Raw genomic sequence first — 15709 nt, 5'->3', positions numbered from 1 at the left:
ACCTGGATGCAGGCAGAGTTGACAGCCAAACTCTGCCAAGACAGGGTAAGCGAGTCCTCAGTAGTTCCTGCCTCACAAATATGTTTGTCAGATATGTTGGGCTAGAAGGCCGAAAATGATTCTCCAATGTTATAGAGAGTTTTGGGTGACTGTTCAGGCAGTAAAGTGTCTCAGTCATTTTTTCATTTTGGAAACTGCTAACCTGAGCTTCTGGTTCACTCAAGGAATTAAGTTTTATTCCTTCTCAAGTTTCTGATGGAGTTGAAGACTAGATGGTTTAGTCTTATAATTAAGCTTAGTTGGTTAAGAGTTGAGATGTTTTTAGATATAGAGAGATGTTTTAAGTTAATAGACATGAGATATGATAGATATTAATTTACATTCAGAATTTTAGAGTCAATGAGATAGGAAAGATGTTTACTTCAAGTTTGCCAAATGCAAGTAGCCAAATCACTATGAATGTAACAGTTATATAATTCCTGACTTTTTGTGGTTCTTCCTGCTGTATGAAGTTTATTTTATTCATGTGTAATAGTATAAATGTATATGTTAAAAAAGAAACGTATAAAAAATGGAAGAAAGGAGCCTAGTATAAAAGAGACTGATCTAATCTAAGTTGTAGTGAATGAAAGTCATGCTTGTTATCTACAAAATAGCACAGCAAATACAATAATGAAAAGCAATGAGGAATTGTCTTAATTTACATGAGTCTCATAAGGGAAAATTGTTTTCCTGTCCCTTCTTACAACAGCACACAAATCCATAATCATATATCATCAACCTGCTGCTTCCAACATGTTTTGTGTGTGTGTCATTTCCTTCAACACCTCATTGCTTCTAATCCTCAGTCCTATACCTGATCACCACCCTCCCCTCTCCCTTACACACACACACACACACACACACACACACACACACATTTCTTTGAGTTAGGCCATGAATGTGTCACAAAGGCAAAATAGGGACTATGGTGCAGTTGAGGCTGTTCATTCAGCTGAGCTGGGGGAAGTTACTTACATGGGAAATCCCAAGTATAATAAGATTGATTGTGAGGTTATCTTGGAGGTCAGCTAATTCTTAATAGGCTGAGTGTATTTTATGACGGAATAATTAGTACAAAACTATAAAGACCTCAAACCACATTATTAACTTGATAACAAGTTGGATGAACATTTGATTTGTAAAAGCAAACTTTAAACAACATTTCTCAGAAAAACCATACTCACAGAGGATCACAAATTCAAGGTCTGAGTGCACCACAAAGTGAGTTCAAGGCCAACCTGGGAAACTCTATGAAAACATTCCTTGAAGGAAAAGGAGGGCTGGGGATTTAACTTATTTGTAGGAAACCCATCTAGCATGCATGAGACCTTCAGTTCAATCCCAAGTACCACAAAAAGAAGAAAAATAAAAAGCGTGTAAAAAGATGGAAAATTGCCAGGCAGTGGTTGTGCATGCTTTTAATCCCAGAACTTGGGAGGCAGGGGCTCATGGATCTTTAGGTTCAAGGCCCACCTAGTCTACAGAAATAGAGAGAGTTATAGGACAGCCAAACCTACAAAGAGAAACTCCTTATTGAAAAACCAAAATTAAGGAAAATCACAATTATAATCACTTTTCTTGGTTTGCTTTCTATATCTGATCTAAAACACCATGAACAAAACAGCTTGGGGAAGAAAATGTTTATTTTGTTTATAGGTTACAGTGTATTAACAGGGGAAGCCAAAGTAGGAACTGAAGGCATGAACGGAATCAGAATCTATGAAAGAATACAGATTACTGGATTGTTCTTTATGGCTTGCTCAGTTTGCTTTTCATAAAAGACTCAGAAATGAGACCTCCCACACCAATCCTTAATTAAGAAAATGCCCCACAGACTTGTCTACTACAGGGCAATCTGATTGAGACATTTTCTCAATTGAGTTATCTTCTTCCTAGGTGACCTTATCTTTTTTCAAGCTGACAAAAATTACCCAAGGGAAGATGGAAATGACGTAATTGTATTGTAATCTCACAAATAAAAGAAAATGTATTAAAAAAATACTATCCACTGTACTAACTGGTAGATAAGAAATAGCATCAGATCCACCTAGGACTGCATCATCTGATGACTCTGTGTAAGGATTAATTGTTTTTTGTCATTTGACCAAAAGAAAGGCCAAGCTGATTCTGTCTCATGTTTTCAGAGGGAGTATTCTACTATGCCAGGAAGGCACGCAATAGCAGTGGCTCCATGGGAGTGTATGGTGGCAGACAGCTATATAGGAACCTGAGCGGGAGTATAACCTTCAAAGAGTAGTCTTCAGTGGCTGGCATAAATCATACATTGATAATTTTACACATCTCCACTAACAATGCTCCCTGCTGGGGAGTGAGTGTTCAAACACGTGAGCCTGTGGTGGACACTTTATGCTCAAACCATACAGTCTGCACAGATGGATCCAAGCTTTTAATGGCTCATCCTGTTTTGCAAGATTCATACCCACCTGCTGCTCCTGGTATTTATGCACAGCCACTAGGTCTGACACTTTGTTTGCTCCATCTCTCTGCAGGCAATTCCTGGCAGCCTTCCTTGTGTGATATCCTGTGGCTGTGCCAATCTTCAACTACTAACACTAAGAGTGTCACAAGGGCCAGCCCTGCCATACCCATGTAGATTGAATTCTTCATCATGTAATCTTGCTTCTTGGAGTCTAGAGACATAAATGAGTGAGATAGGTGATTGTTAGCCATGATCCATCCTATCACAATCCCACTTCTCTGATGTAGGGACTCATTCCTACATCCACTTGCTAAAACATGGCCCTAGGTCTTTTTAAATGAGCTCATATATTCACAGACATCACACCTCTAGGTTGTGTGGGAAGAGGGAGGCTACAAGTGAGAAATTGTGGTTCCTTGGAAAGAGGGTAATTATGGGGAAGTTGTACTTTTTCTTTCTCACCTCATTTGGTGGTTTCATTGACCACCTAACTAATTCTTCAACACCTCCCTGTGTCAGAGTTTCTACTTTTTTTCCTTCATGATTTCTTCGCCCTATATGGCAATTTATGTTCCTCTCTATTGTGGCAAAATATTCACCTTGTTGCTGCCTGGTATACACACCTTCACAAATAGCACCCCCTGCTGGGGAGTGAGTATTCAAGCTCATGAGCCTGTAGTGGTTACTATACACTCAAATCTTATAGTCTGCAGATAGGTCCAAGCAAGATTTCGGATAAAAACAATCTCCACTTAAAATTTATTCTTGTTTTGATGAGGATCGAACCCATTGTCTTAAGCATGTTAGGCATGTGCTCTGTCACTCAACTTCATTCTAATTTATCCCCAATTATTATGCAACATTTTATAGACAATGATGCTCAGTAAGCTACTTTTAAATGTTTTCATGTGTTATATAGTCTTTATTTTTATAAGCCTATATTTTCCAAGGATGTAATATAACAATCTTACAATATTTAGAAAAATTCAACATTCAATAATATTCTCTTGTTAAGAGAGGATTTGCATAACATGCACAAGTGTGTGAGAGTCTATCTCAGAAAAAAATATTGATTTTATTTCATGTCTATTATATGAGAAATGATTTTCCCTTTTTGTTCTTTTATCATTATTATGAACATGTGTTTTAAATTTTAGTTTGGTTGAGTTCATTAGTCCTTTTCTTTAGACAAAACAAGTCCTATGTCTTGTTTTAGAAACTATTTCCTATGCCAGGGTCAGAATAATTCTTTTCTGTGGTCTTCTATAGGCTATCTTTAAAATTTTTTTAAAAATTTATTCATATTACATCTCAATTGATAACCCATTCCTTGTATCCTCACATTCCTTCCTCCCTCTTGCTTTCCTCCTACTCCCTTCCCCTATGACTGTGACTGAGGGGGACCTCATAGGGTACCAAGTCTCTTGGTAGCCTGTTATCCTTCCTCTGAGTGTCACCAGGCCTCCCTTTCCAGGGGACATGGTCAAATATGGGGCATCAGAGTTCATGTGAAAGTCAGTCCCCACTCAACTGTGGAGAATGTCCCTACAGGCTATCTTTTACAGTTAGGTCTCTAATCCATCATTGGTTCTTTTGTTTAATTGCACCTTGATTCTCCTGTATGGAAATCCATTTGTCTCTATGCCACTAATTGAAAAGACATGTCTAGTTGTACAGCATTGCAATCCACAGATACTACAAGGCGTATAGCTCATAGCATGACAAGAGTGGTGACACTTTAAAAAAAAATGATGGGCATGAGAGACTGAATATGGTCACCCTACTCAGAAACCAGCTACTGGTTTTCTCTACCAGAAGTCACACCTTTCCTCCCCCTCCTTCAAGAACAGTGTTACATGTAAACGACACATAATAAGTAGTCTCATTATTATTTTTAAATTCTCTCCTTGTCAATCACTCACACTGAATTCTGAAAGTCAGTTTAAACATTGCTGTTACTAATTTACTGTTACTAAGACTACAAATAAAAATGATGTACTACAGTAGACTGTTTTTGGATCTGCTTTCTTAATATGGATTCCCCAATAAGCTAATCTGAAAGTGGGCCTTTTCTTTATCAATAGACTGGGAAGCTGGAGGGATGGTGCAGTGGTTAAAATTGTTTTTTGCTCTTGCAGTGGTCCTGAGTTCAGTTCCCAGAACCCATAATGGATGGTTCAGAATCACCTGTAAATCTGGCTCTATGTAATCCAGCACCCTACCAGCACTGCATGTGCACACATACTCACACGCACACAGGAGACACGAGAGAGACAAAGAGACAGAGGGAGAGACAGAGAGACACAGGGAGAGACAGAAAGATAGACAGACAGAGACAGACAAAGGTAGAGACAGAGAGTAAGGGAAGGGAGAGAATAAATCGTTAAAAATAGATCACAGGTTTCTGAAGGTTTTACCCTGGAAGACCTGAAAATATGTGAAAGTGTGGAGTAAGAAGCCCCTTTCTATTCATGCTTCTCAGGAGAATGAATCTTTACTGCCATACTCATCTATCTCAGGACACTTCTTTACACTTTCACCTAGAGACAAACTTAGTGGAGAACAAAGATCTGGGCTATGATATAACTACCTGTGACAATGAGCTTCAGGGCATCACTGGGGGATGACCACACATAGGGGCTGCTGCTGTGCCAGCCATAGCACCTGTAGTCCCCAGAGAAGTTAGAGTTCACAGGACCAAGCTTGAAGTTGCCTTGATATTCCTCATGCTGGTGCCACGGTATGGAAGCTTCTCCCTCCTTGGCCAGTGAAAATCTGTTGAACAGGTTGTGTGCAGAACTACACTTGAAGGAAATGATCTCTCCTGGTATCAATACAAGTCTTTGATCTGTGGAGAGGACAGGTTTGTTGTACAAGCCTAAAAGTGTAGATAGTGAGGTGTTAGCAAAATTTTGTCCTTTAAAAACATTTTTTAGGTGATGGAGCAATGAGTCAGGAGTTAAAAGCATTGGCTCCTGTTCAGAGTCATAACTGTTTGCTCCTCCAGTTCCAGGGGATTTGGTCCTCTTTTTTGGATTCCAAGAGCACTGCATTCACATGGTGCACAGACATACATGCAAACAAAAATCCACACACTGAAAATAATTACAAAAACCAGTTGATGGTGTTAGAGAGATGGCTCAGCAGTTAAAAGCAATGGCTGCTCTTTCAGAGGTCTTGAGTTTCATTCCAAGGACCCACCTGGTGATGACCCACCTGGTGGTGACCCACCTGGTGGTGACCCACCTGGTGGTGACCCACCTGGTGGCTCACAACCATGTATAAGTAGTCCTATTGGATCTGATGCCCTCTTTTGGACATTCATTCAGACAAAACAACCATATTCATAAATAAATAAGTAAATATTTTAACAAGAAATATATTCAGTTGAGTAAGTTGACTAAAAGAAGTTCTCCTTGGTTAAAAAGTTATTTGCAGTCAGCTATTCTGTTTTGTGAATGTAATCTCAGCGCTTGGAAGGTGAGGCAGGAAAGTCATGAGTTAAGGTTAGCATGGGCTATACAGAGAGACTGTCTCACAAGTAGAAAACTTATTGAACCAACCTAAAATTCTGTCTGTGGCATGCAGTGCACAACAGGGCTGTTTCCAACAATGAACATGAAATTATGTCATTGTTAGGAAAATGAATAAAAATGGGGATTATTGAATTATGTAAATTCAATCAGACTCAGAAAAAAGTTACATTTTCTCATATTTGTGGCTCATAGACTTTTACATAGATACATAAATGAGTGTATGACTGCATGAAAAGAAATAGAAGTAATGCTAAACAAAAGAAAAAACCCCAACAAGAACAAAAACAACATGGGGATTGAATCTAGAGCCTTATGTATAATATGCAAACACTGAGCTACTTTTTATGTATTGATTATTTAGATTTCGTCACAGGTGTGCTTTGGATTTATGATCTTTATGTCTCAGCTTCCTGAGTGCTGAGATTACTGATGTGTACCAATGAACCAAGCGTCTCTTTCTCTCCCTCTTCTCTCCTTTCCTCCCCTCCCCTCCCTTCCCCTCTTCTTTTCCCCTTCCCCTCCTATCCTTTTCACTCCCTTCTTCCTACCCGCTCCCTTCCTTCCTTTGCACCATCTCTCTTTCAACACAAGCGCTCATGTTGCCTGGGCTGACCTCAAACTCATTATGCATCCATGGATGGCCTAGAACTTCCTCTATTCCTGCACCCACCTCTGGGATTATAGGAATACTAGTGTGTGCCATCACATCTGGCTTATTTTTTAAACTAAAAAGGCTTTGTGTATTTATCATGTATACCATAATGTTTGATATGTGTATACACTGTATAATGGCTAGCTGGAGTGAATTAGCACATTTATCACCTCACACACTTATTTTTTTGTTGCAAGAACAGTTGGAGTACAACACGCATTGTCTCTGGTCGTCTTGTAATGACCCATTTCCCAGTGTAGTCACAAGAAAAGTGTCAGACAACTACTAAAAATGCAAAGTCCTTGAAAATACTTGCCTGTAATATTCAAAACTGTCAAGGTTACCAGAAAACAAGAGAAACTTTGACAGCTGAGAGAGGACTAAATACAATGTGAGATCTTGGAAGGTATTTTTGAGTAGATCAATGGTATCATATAACAACTATGGGACTCTAAATACACTTTATACATCAGCTAAGAAGGATGTATTGATATTTACTCATTTATTCTTGGTCCCTATTTGACCACTTCCCCTTGGTGGGGAGACCTGGTGACACTCAGAGGAAGAGTAAGCATGCTACCAGGAAGAGACCTGATAGGCTGTGATCTTATAGTGGGGGATAAGATCCCTTTCTGTCACAGACTTACGGGAGGGGAATAGGATGAAAGAGAGAGGGAGGGGGACCTTGAAGATATAAGTGAGGGGGTAACAATTGAGATGTAATCTGAATGAATTATTTAAATAGAAATTAAAAAGAAACTCTCTATACTGATGTTGAATGTTCACATTAGAGAGACTGTACACTGGGTACATAAAAATGATTTTAAACATATCAGTTTTTTAAAAAATGAACCAAAAGATATCCTAAATATATAGTAGGTAAGGAGAATTTGGGAAGAAGTCGGGGAGGGCAAATATAATAAAAATATATTATATAAAAATTTAAATAAAAAATTAGAAAAATATGAACATTATTGACTGCAGAGGTTCATGGCTGCCAAAGATGCAAAGAATAATGATGGTTGTGGGTCAAGACACAAAGAAGACATTTATTCTAACCTTGTCTAAGACTTAGGGAACACAGCCCAAAAGTGGAAGGGAAGTATATGAGACAGAAGACAGGGTGGGGGTTACTAAATGTCTAGACTTCATGGAATCATCACAATTATTAATGCCCAGCAACTGTAATTTCCTGCACTGGGCCCACATGAGAGCATTGCTGTCAGTGATAGGTCAAGAAGTGGGGCAGGCAGCCTGGGGGATGAAGGAATAATCAGGGAGTCCTGTTCTTTATGATGAAACTCTTGGATATTGATAGACTCTGGGTGAGGGGGAATCATTGCTCTTTAGTTGTGTACCTACCACTGAGCTCTCCAGGCTCCAGACGATACCTCCAAACCTTTACTAATAGGAATGTCCTTGGTTGATCACAGTAGGTCATGAAACAAAATGAATAGAAGTTGAGTGCATCTATGAATTGTGTACGTGTATGAAATTATCTACTAACAAATGTAATTAACAACAACACAACAACAGAAATTAAGTTCTGCTAAAATTAAGATAAAATACCTGCAGAAGGCCAGGCTCATAAGATTTCTCCTTACCTGTCACCACCAGCTCCAGGAGTTTACTCTGCTCTGACCAGCGACTCTTCTTCTTATACTGACATTGATAACATCCTGCCAGTGTTGCATTCATGCAATCGATAACGAATTCAGCCTCTTTCTGAAATCCTAGTTTCTTCAATATAACTGTGTGTGTGGATTTTTTCATCAGGGACAACTGATAGAGGAAGGCTTTGGGTGCTCCCCGGCACAGGATCCTCACTGACTGATTCCAGGAAACCATAGGATTTGCTAGAGTCAATATAGTAGGAATGGGAAATTCTGCAAGGAAACAGTGCCTAGACTCAGATGGCTTACAGAAACCACTTTTTTTCTTTCTATTTTGAGAGACATGGGTTAAATTGCAATGTATCTATAACCATTTTGTTTTAAGATAGTATTTTGGGTGCCTGGAGTGATATATCAGTTGATAAAGTGCTTGACTTGAAAGAATGATGACCTGACTTAGCTTCTCCAGAACCCACATAAATAGCCAAGAGTACTGGTGTGCACTTATAACCCCACTGTAGAGGCATGGGCAAGCAGAGTTCTGGGCTTGCTAGCCACTCAGACTAGCCTAATCAGTGGCCTCCAGGCCAGTGAGACACCCTGATTCAATGAACAGCAGTGAATGCAGAGTCTCATGGATGCCTGTGGTGCTGAGAACTTGTGAAGGCTTAGTGTTCAAGCCCTAAAAGGGACATTTTTTACCACCTTCTGTAAGTCTTGGGGAACACAATGCAAAGTGTGTGTGAAGAAAGCAAGAGGTGGAAGATGGGGAGAGGAGTTGTGAAATGTGATCTTATGGGGATGACATAGCCAATGCAAACATATTCCATAGCCACAGTATCAGCAGCTACCAGCAATGAGCCTGCACAAGAATAGGTTAATCAATAACTAATGATAAGATGGGAGAGGAGTCCACACGGCTTCCCAATGCCTTGCTGAATTATTGATTATTGATGGGCTCTGAAGAAGGGATAGGCATTATCTTCCGTTGTGTACTCACTAATGAGTCCACCAGGATCCAGAGGGTAGCTACATACCCATGGTTAAACAGATGGCCATGGTTGAACTCAGTGGGTCATAAAACAAAACAAAACAAAACAAAACAAAACAAAACAAAACAAAATGGCATGAACATGTGAAAGAGACTTGTAGGACAAGGCAGGGCAATAGGTTTTGGAGGGAGGTAACAGAAGGTGTAGGGCCTGTCAGGAATAAGAATTCACTATATGCATGTTTGAAATTGTCAAAGAAAAATTTAATTAAGGACCCCGCAAAAAACCCCTAACAAGGTGGACATCACCTGAAGGCAAACAACAGCAAGTGTGTCCTGTGTGCCTGCTCACCTATACATACATGAATACTCTTTCAAAAAGAATGGTTGTATTGGGGTATGTTTAATATATTCAATTATATATGTATTATATATAATACATGTAATATTAAATATATTATACACACATGTATCTGATAGAGCTATGATGAGTTCTGTGGGACAGCGCCAAGCAACTTGGAGCTGGAAATGGGCAGATTCTGGTACAGAATCCAGGATCCCACAGAGAGTCAGAACATGTTGGTTATCTCTCTGGTTTTCCTTAGCACTGTTAGCCTTGAGCAAGTGATTTTTTTTTGCATCTTGAAGACTTCATTATCAGTCTATGATATAGACAAAGGGGCACTGAAAACCCTCGGGTTCTCTTCATCTAGATATATCTGTTCTGTGGATGCAGCTCAGTTGGTGGAATGCTTCCTAAGACACAGGAAGTCCTGGATTGGGTCCTCAGTTTCACAAAGCCAAAACAAAACAAAATTGTGCATACTGTATGCTCACTGTCACAGGCAGATAAAATGTTTTTCAATTTCAAATACGGATATACTAATTTTGGCCATTTTCACCATTCCTCATTTGCATCTCTCATGCTGTTGCTCTGTTCCCAAAACTACTTTTCTCAAGAAGCCCTTTCCATTGTGATGTCTTCTTTTGACCTCTCTTTCACCAGAGTTTTTTTGAACATGTGTGAGAGTTTGTGTAATGGCCCATGGGTAACCTAGCGGAGAATACACCACTGGAAAAAATGACATACTTTCTTCAGAACCCATTTACTGCTAATAGACAAGCAATGAGTGCCAAGGGACACCCTGTTAAGGGAGCTCACTAGGTATGTGGGCTGTCTAGGAGGTGATCTGGTGTTTGCAAGGTCTTGCACCATGATGCACCCCCAAACTGCTTCCAGCCCCTGACATGCTGTCAGGAGACATTGATTTGTGGAAGTCCAGTAGGCATGAGAGATCTCTGGAGGTGATCCAATATTTGCAAGGTCTGTATTGTGATGTACCCCAGAATTGCTTCCAACCTCTGACTACCCTGTCAATTGTGCTTTGCTGCATCTCTCTAAAATCTGGCATTAGAGCTGGGCATGGTGGCACATGCCTTTAATCCCAGCACCCAGGTAGGCAGAGGTAGGTGGATCACTGTGAGCCTAAGGCCAGCTTGGTCTACAAAGTGAGTCCAGTAAATACATCTGGCATTAGTGTGAACTGCTATTTTCTTGGTATTGATCAGCTCTGATTGCTCAAACTTCCTACAGGATCTTATTGAAGATGTACTTTCTGTTATTCAGATGAATTAATTCCTGATTATGGAATTCCTGATTTGATTCAAATAGTTTTAAAAGTTAAAGTTCATTTATGGCTGCAATAAATACCTTTGTGGACCTCCAGATGCCTCACTACGGATAGCCTACTAACAGATTTGTGGGCTTAGATAAGCCTCCACTGAAGATGGCACCATGAATCCTAGTATTTTCACCATAAATACGGACAAGTTTGTTTAAACTTCTCATGACCTAAGTGGAATGAAGCTACCTAGACTTGTCTGAATTTACTCTGTTTCTTAGAATGAAAGACATAAAAATTATTGTCCTGGGCTCATAATGAATTAAGAGATAGCTGGATAATGTATAGTGAGGTCCATTCTAATCAATAAGTTGCATACTACTGTAAGTTTCAGACCTTATTAACCTTAGACCCTGTCAACTTTCATCATTATGAATTCACTATGAACTTATGTAATGGATACATAGATAAGAAATGTTTAGCTTTAAAACTTGTAACCTGTTATATTTTAGAATTCATCTGTTTTTGTGATTAATTGTACTCTTTTGACTGTGAGGTAATTCCCTTTTCTCAGAAGTATAAGTAAGGTCTTCTACCATAAACGGGGCTGGAAAATTGGGAAGCTTAACTTCAGTTGAAGTTAAGATGCCTGACTTCATCCACCTCTTCTCTTGATCCTTTTCTCTTGAATGTATGTGCTGAAAATTGGGAAACCTGACTTCAGTTGAAGTCAAGATGCCTAATTCCATCTACCTTTTCTCTTGAATGTATGTGTGTGAGTGGTTTATCTTCTGTTTCTCTCTTATTTCTTACTTTGCCATAGATTCACAAATAAGTTAGCCGACTCAGGGCTTTTTACCCAGGCTAAGTTTTCACCAGCTTATTGGAGATCTCTGCAAAGAGGCCTATCTACAGATCAAAGAGCCTCCTTTTATGACCCTGGTGCAGTTTCTAGCCAGAATCTGCTTTCACAGCCTCAGCCAGAGGAAAATTGTGGTCAATTTGAGTTCTCTTTGCTGCCACAGTATAGCCAGTCCCTAGAGAAGAAACCTTGGGCTCTTTTTCCCTTTCCCTCCTTTCTCTTTCAATCCTAATCAGTTGCCTGAACCATCATCTCTGGCCACCCAAGAGATGAAGCAAACTGGAAGGGTATCTGCATCCAGCACCAGAGACCCTAACCTGGAACTCTCCAGAGCACCAGCCGGGCATTAGCAAATGAGGTTTTATGGCTACCTTTAAGGTTTCATACACTTAAAACAGCTGAATGATTTTATTCCTGATCCTAATAGTCATTCAATCATTTAGAAGATACTGATGGAGTACTTAACATATACCTGATTCTCATTTTGCCCTGTAGGTAAAAGGTTAAATAAATAATCATTGACTCTGACAATAAAAGTTGACCTGAATGTAAAACAGTGGTTACCAGAGACTGGGAAGTATAAGGGAGTGGGGGCAGGTACAAGTGGAGGTTGAAAAATTGGCGCATTTAGATAAATGCTAATTCTCTTCAGCACAGATAGATGATTGCAGTTTTCAGTAATTTAGTACGTATTTGATGAACAAGCAAGTGAGAGGAATTTGAAGGCCTTAAAGGGAATATAATACTAGTGTAAGAGGCAAAGACAGATATTTGAGGTTGTCCTCTGATCTCTGCATTCATGCTATGATATTTTCATATATGAAGATAGAAATATTAATTAATATAGCTTGATTTGTACAAGAGGTATGAATTCCCTTGGTGTGTTACGTCACATTGTGCACTGCAAATGTGTGCAGTTAAAATTCCAAGTACACACGGTGTGGCTCTATCATCAACAGTGTACAGCTATAGAAAAGGCGATCAAGTAACCGGTGTTTAAATTGAGAAATGAAGGTGGAGGAGCTGCCAAGGTTGCGTGAGTGGGTGGGTATGGGACGCTACAGATGCAAGGGTCCATAGAAGGAAAGAATTAGTGCTGATAAGTGGGAAAGGTGAAAGATAAGCTCAACAGTGGTGGAGTTGATACAAGTCGGGAAGGCAAAGGTGGAAGGGAGCGTAAAACATTGTGGGGCTCACCTAAGGCAGATTGGAGGAGCTATAAGAACTCCTCCTAAAATTGTATACTTAAATTGTATCATGGACACACAGATAACTCAGACTATTGTCTTTAGAAGGATACTGGAGAGATAAGACATGAGCAGGTGAGGGGTCCAGGAGGACAATACAGGAGTTAGAGTGACAAATTACAAAGAACTTAACATGATTACTGTTCCATTTAGTTTAAGTTGGTACTTTCCTTAGTACTACTTAGCGATCAACACCGTGGTACAGTACATGGGTGTACAATAGGCCCGGATTAGACTTCCTCTAAACAGGTGGTGTAAATAAACTTGGTTTTGGAGAAAAAAGAAATTAATACTCAGAAGGGTGTTAGGCAAAGACACCTCATGACTTCCTCTATGAATATTGAGATAAACATAGGTCTTTGTTAGACATGCAATTAGCAGAGACCAAGGCTGTAGCTCCAGAAAGTTCTGGGGTCTCCAGAGTGAGGTAATACAGTGAATAATACATAAGACATTAGAATGAGGACTAGAAGGGGAATTCACCTGGGATTAAGACTATATTCCTATTTTTAAAAAAGATTTATTTATTTATTATGTATACAGTGTTCTGTCTGCATGTACAGAGGGTGCTAGATCTTATTACAGATAGTTGTGAGCCACCATGTGGTTGCTGGGAATTGAACTCAGGACCTTTGGAAGAGCAGCCAGTGCTCTTAACCTCTGAGCCATCTCTCCAGCCAAGACTATATTCCTACTACTCTATTCTATACTGCTGTCTGTACTGTCTAATGTGGGGTAAAGGATGGGACATAGAGGCACTTACCTTCTTGTGTGCAAATTGTCTGACCCAGGCAGACCACTGGAAGAGAACCATTGGTGAAAATTTAACCCTACAGTATCCAGCCTCTGATACAGATCCCCCCTTCATAATGATTTATAAAGTAAATCTATCTATGTATCTATGTTTCTATGCATCTTTGTATGTATTATGTAGGTATGCATGTATGTATGTATCTGTCTATTTATCTACCATCTATCACCTATTACATATAGTAATTTTTAGTAATCTGTCACCCATTATTTGTCTAGTATGTATGTATGTATGATAGTTCAATCTACCCATATTAATTGATCATCTTTTATCTGTTATTCACAGTCTACCATTAAATCTTCCAGTCAGTTCCAATCATTTATATATTGCCTACCTTTACTTTATAGATCATCTATTTTTGTCTGTGTATCATTTCTTTTATTTATCTTCAGCTTTCACATGAATGTATTTATATCTAAAAGAATATTTTTCCCCAAAATAACCACAGCCTTGAATGTCATGCTTAAAATCTCAGACATTTAGACTCCCCTCTCATATATCCCAGCAGTCACCATGAAACCCTTAATAATATGTCACAGGTTGACTAGGGACAATCAAGCTCCATGGCTCAAATTCTTACAGAGACATTATTATAGCCAATGCAGCAGAACAATAATGAGATGAGACTATCCTTGGCAGCCACTAAAATAACCTAGTCTTTGTGTTAAGAGAGGATCTAGTTTTTCTGGGAGCCTTGTCTTATTGCTAACCCACTTTAATTCTAGGACTCACCTAGACACAGGAAGGTGGTGCCGTGTGGGACCATGATGCTGTTATGGCCTCAGACCAGTTATCTTCATGTCTGTGTGCACTCACCGATGACAGATGCTAGTGGACGGTAAGACAAACAGGATATGTGAGGTATGGGTTCCTGGCCACAAGATTTTTACCTCTTTTGTTCCATAGACGAAAGGAAGCTTCCTTTTGAAACACTTAGTTCTCAGTTGCTCTTGGCTGGACACTTAGAAGAGACCAAGAATCCTTCATGTTTACATTTCTTACATGAAAGGAGGTTTTTCCTCAAAGAATGTCTATTGGTGTTCACATTCCTGTCTCTCTTTTTCTTTTCTTTAGTTAATTTATTCTCTAATATATTACGACCTGACCACAGTTTCCTCTCCCTTCCTCTGTCCCCCATCTTCTTCGTCCACCCTACCTCTCTTGTCCTCATCCAGTCCTCCTTTGTGCTCTGACAGAAAAGTACAGGCATCCTATGGATATCAACTAATCATGACGTATAAGGTTGCAATAAGACTAGGTACCTTTTTGTTGGCTAGGTCTTGGTAGGGGTTCGAAGCTTACTGCCTATATTCTCCTTGGCTGGTCCCTTAGTTTGAGGAGGACCCCAGGATCCAGATCTGCCTGTCATAAAATTCTTCTTGTAGGTTTCTGGGACCCTGTGGGTCCTACTATTACCCCATTCGTCGATGCTACTCTTGCCTAAAGTTTCAATAGGATGTCCTCTCTTCTGACTCACTTTCTTGGTAAGTAAAGATTTTCATGGTACATATCCCTTGGACTAGTGTTTTGATATAAGTGAGTATATACCATTTGTCTCTTTTTGATTCTGGGTGAACTCACTCATTATGATAATTTCTAGATCAATCCATTTGTCCACAAATTTCGGGAATTCTGTTTTTAATAGCTGAGTAGTATTCCATAGTGTAAATGTACCACAGTTTCTTAGTCAATTCTTCTACTGAGGGACACTTAGGCTGGAGTGGAGAGTGAGATCTGACTCTCACACGAACTCTGGTGCCCCTCTTCTGACCATGTCCTCTGGATGGGGAAACCTGGTGGCACTCAGAGGAAGGATAGCAAGTTACCAAGAAGAGACTTGATATTCTAAGAGCATATATAGGGGGAAGAGGTCTCCCTCAATCACAGACATAG

At 39.6% G+C, this 15709-nt stretch overlaps 1 protein-coding gene across 1 annotated transcript; it reads right to left on the bottom strand.

Annotated features, from left to right (window-relative positions):
* Window positions 1-2390: 2390 nt before the first annotated feature.
* Fcar (Fc alpha receptor) lies at window positions 2391-14582 on the bottom strand. The gene is made up of 5 exons (XM_051161831.1): window positions 14549-14582; window positions 13769-13804; window positions 8275-8556; window positions 5073-5360; window positions 2391-2705 (listed from the first exon to the last, which is right to left on the bottom strand). Exons 1-5 carry the CDS (start codon window positions 14580-14582, stop codon window positions 2503-2505), a joined length of 843 nt encoding a protein of 280 aa, XP_051017788.1. The 3' UTR covers window positions 2391-2502.
* Between the last annotated feature and the right edge of the window lie 1127 nt (window positions 14583-15709).

Source organism: Acomys russatus, chromosome 19 (genome assembly GCF_903995435.1).
Source record: "Acomys russatus chromosome 19, mAcoRus1.1, whole genome shotgun sequence".
In the NCBI taxonomy this organism is placed as follows: Eukaryota; Metazoa; Chordata; class Mammalia; order Rodentia; family Muridae; genus Acomys; species Acomys russatus.
This window is presented reverse-complemented; position numbering and strand designations above follow the sequence as displayed.

Coding starts and splice junctions, on each gene's coding strand:
- Fcar (XM_051161831.1), bottom strand. CDS start 14,582: ATGGTCCCACACGGCACCACCTTCCTGTGTCTAG. Junction 13,805..14,548: donor CACCACCTTCCTGTGTCTAG/GTGAGTCCTAGA, acceptor GTTCTCTTCCAG/TGGTCTGCCTGGGTCAGACA. Junction 8,557..13,768: donor GACAATTTGCACACAAGAAG/GTAAGTGCCTCT, acceptor GTTTCCTTGCAG/AATTTCCCATTCCTACTATA.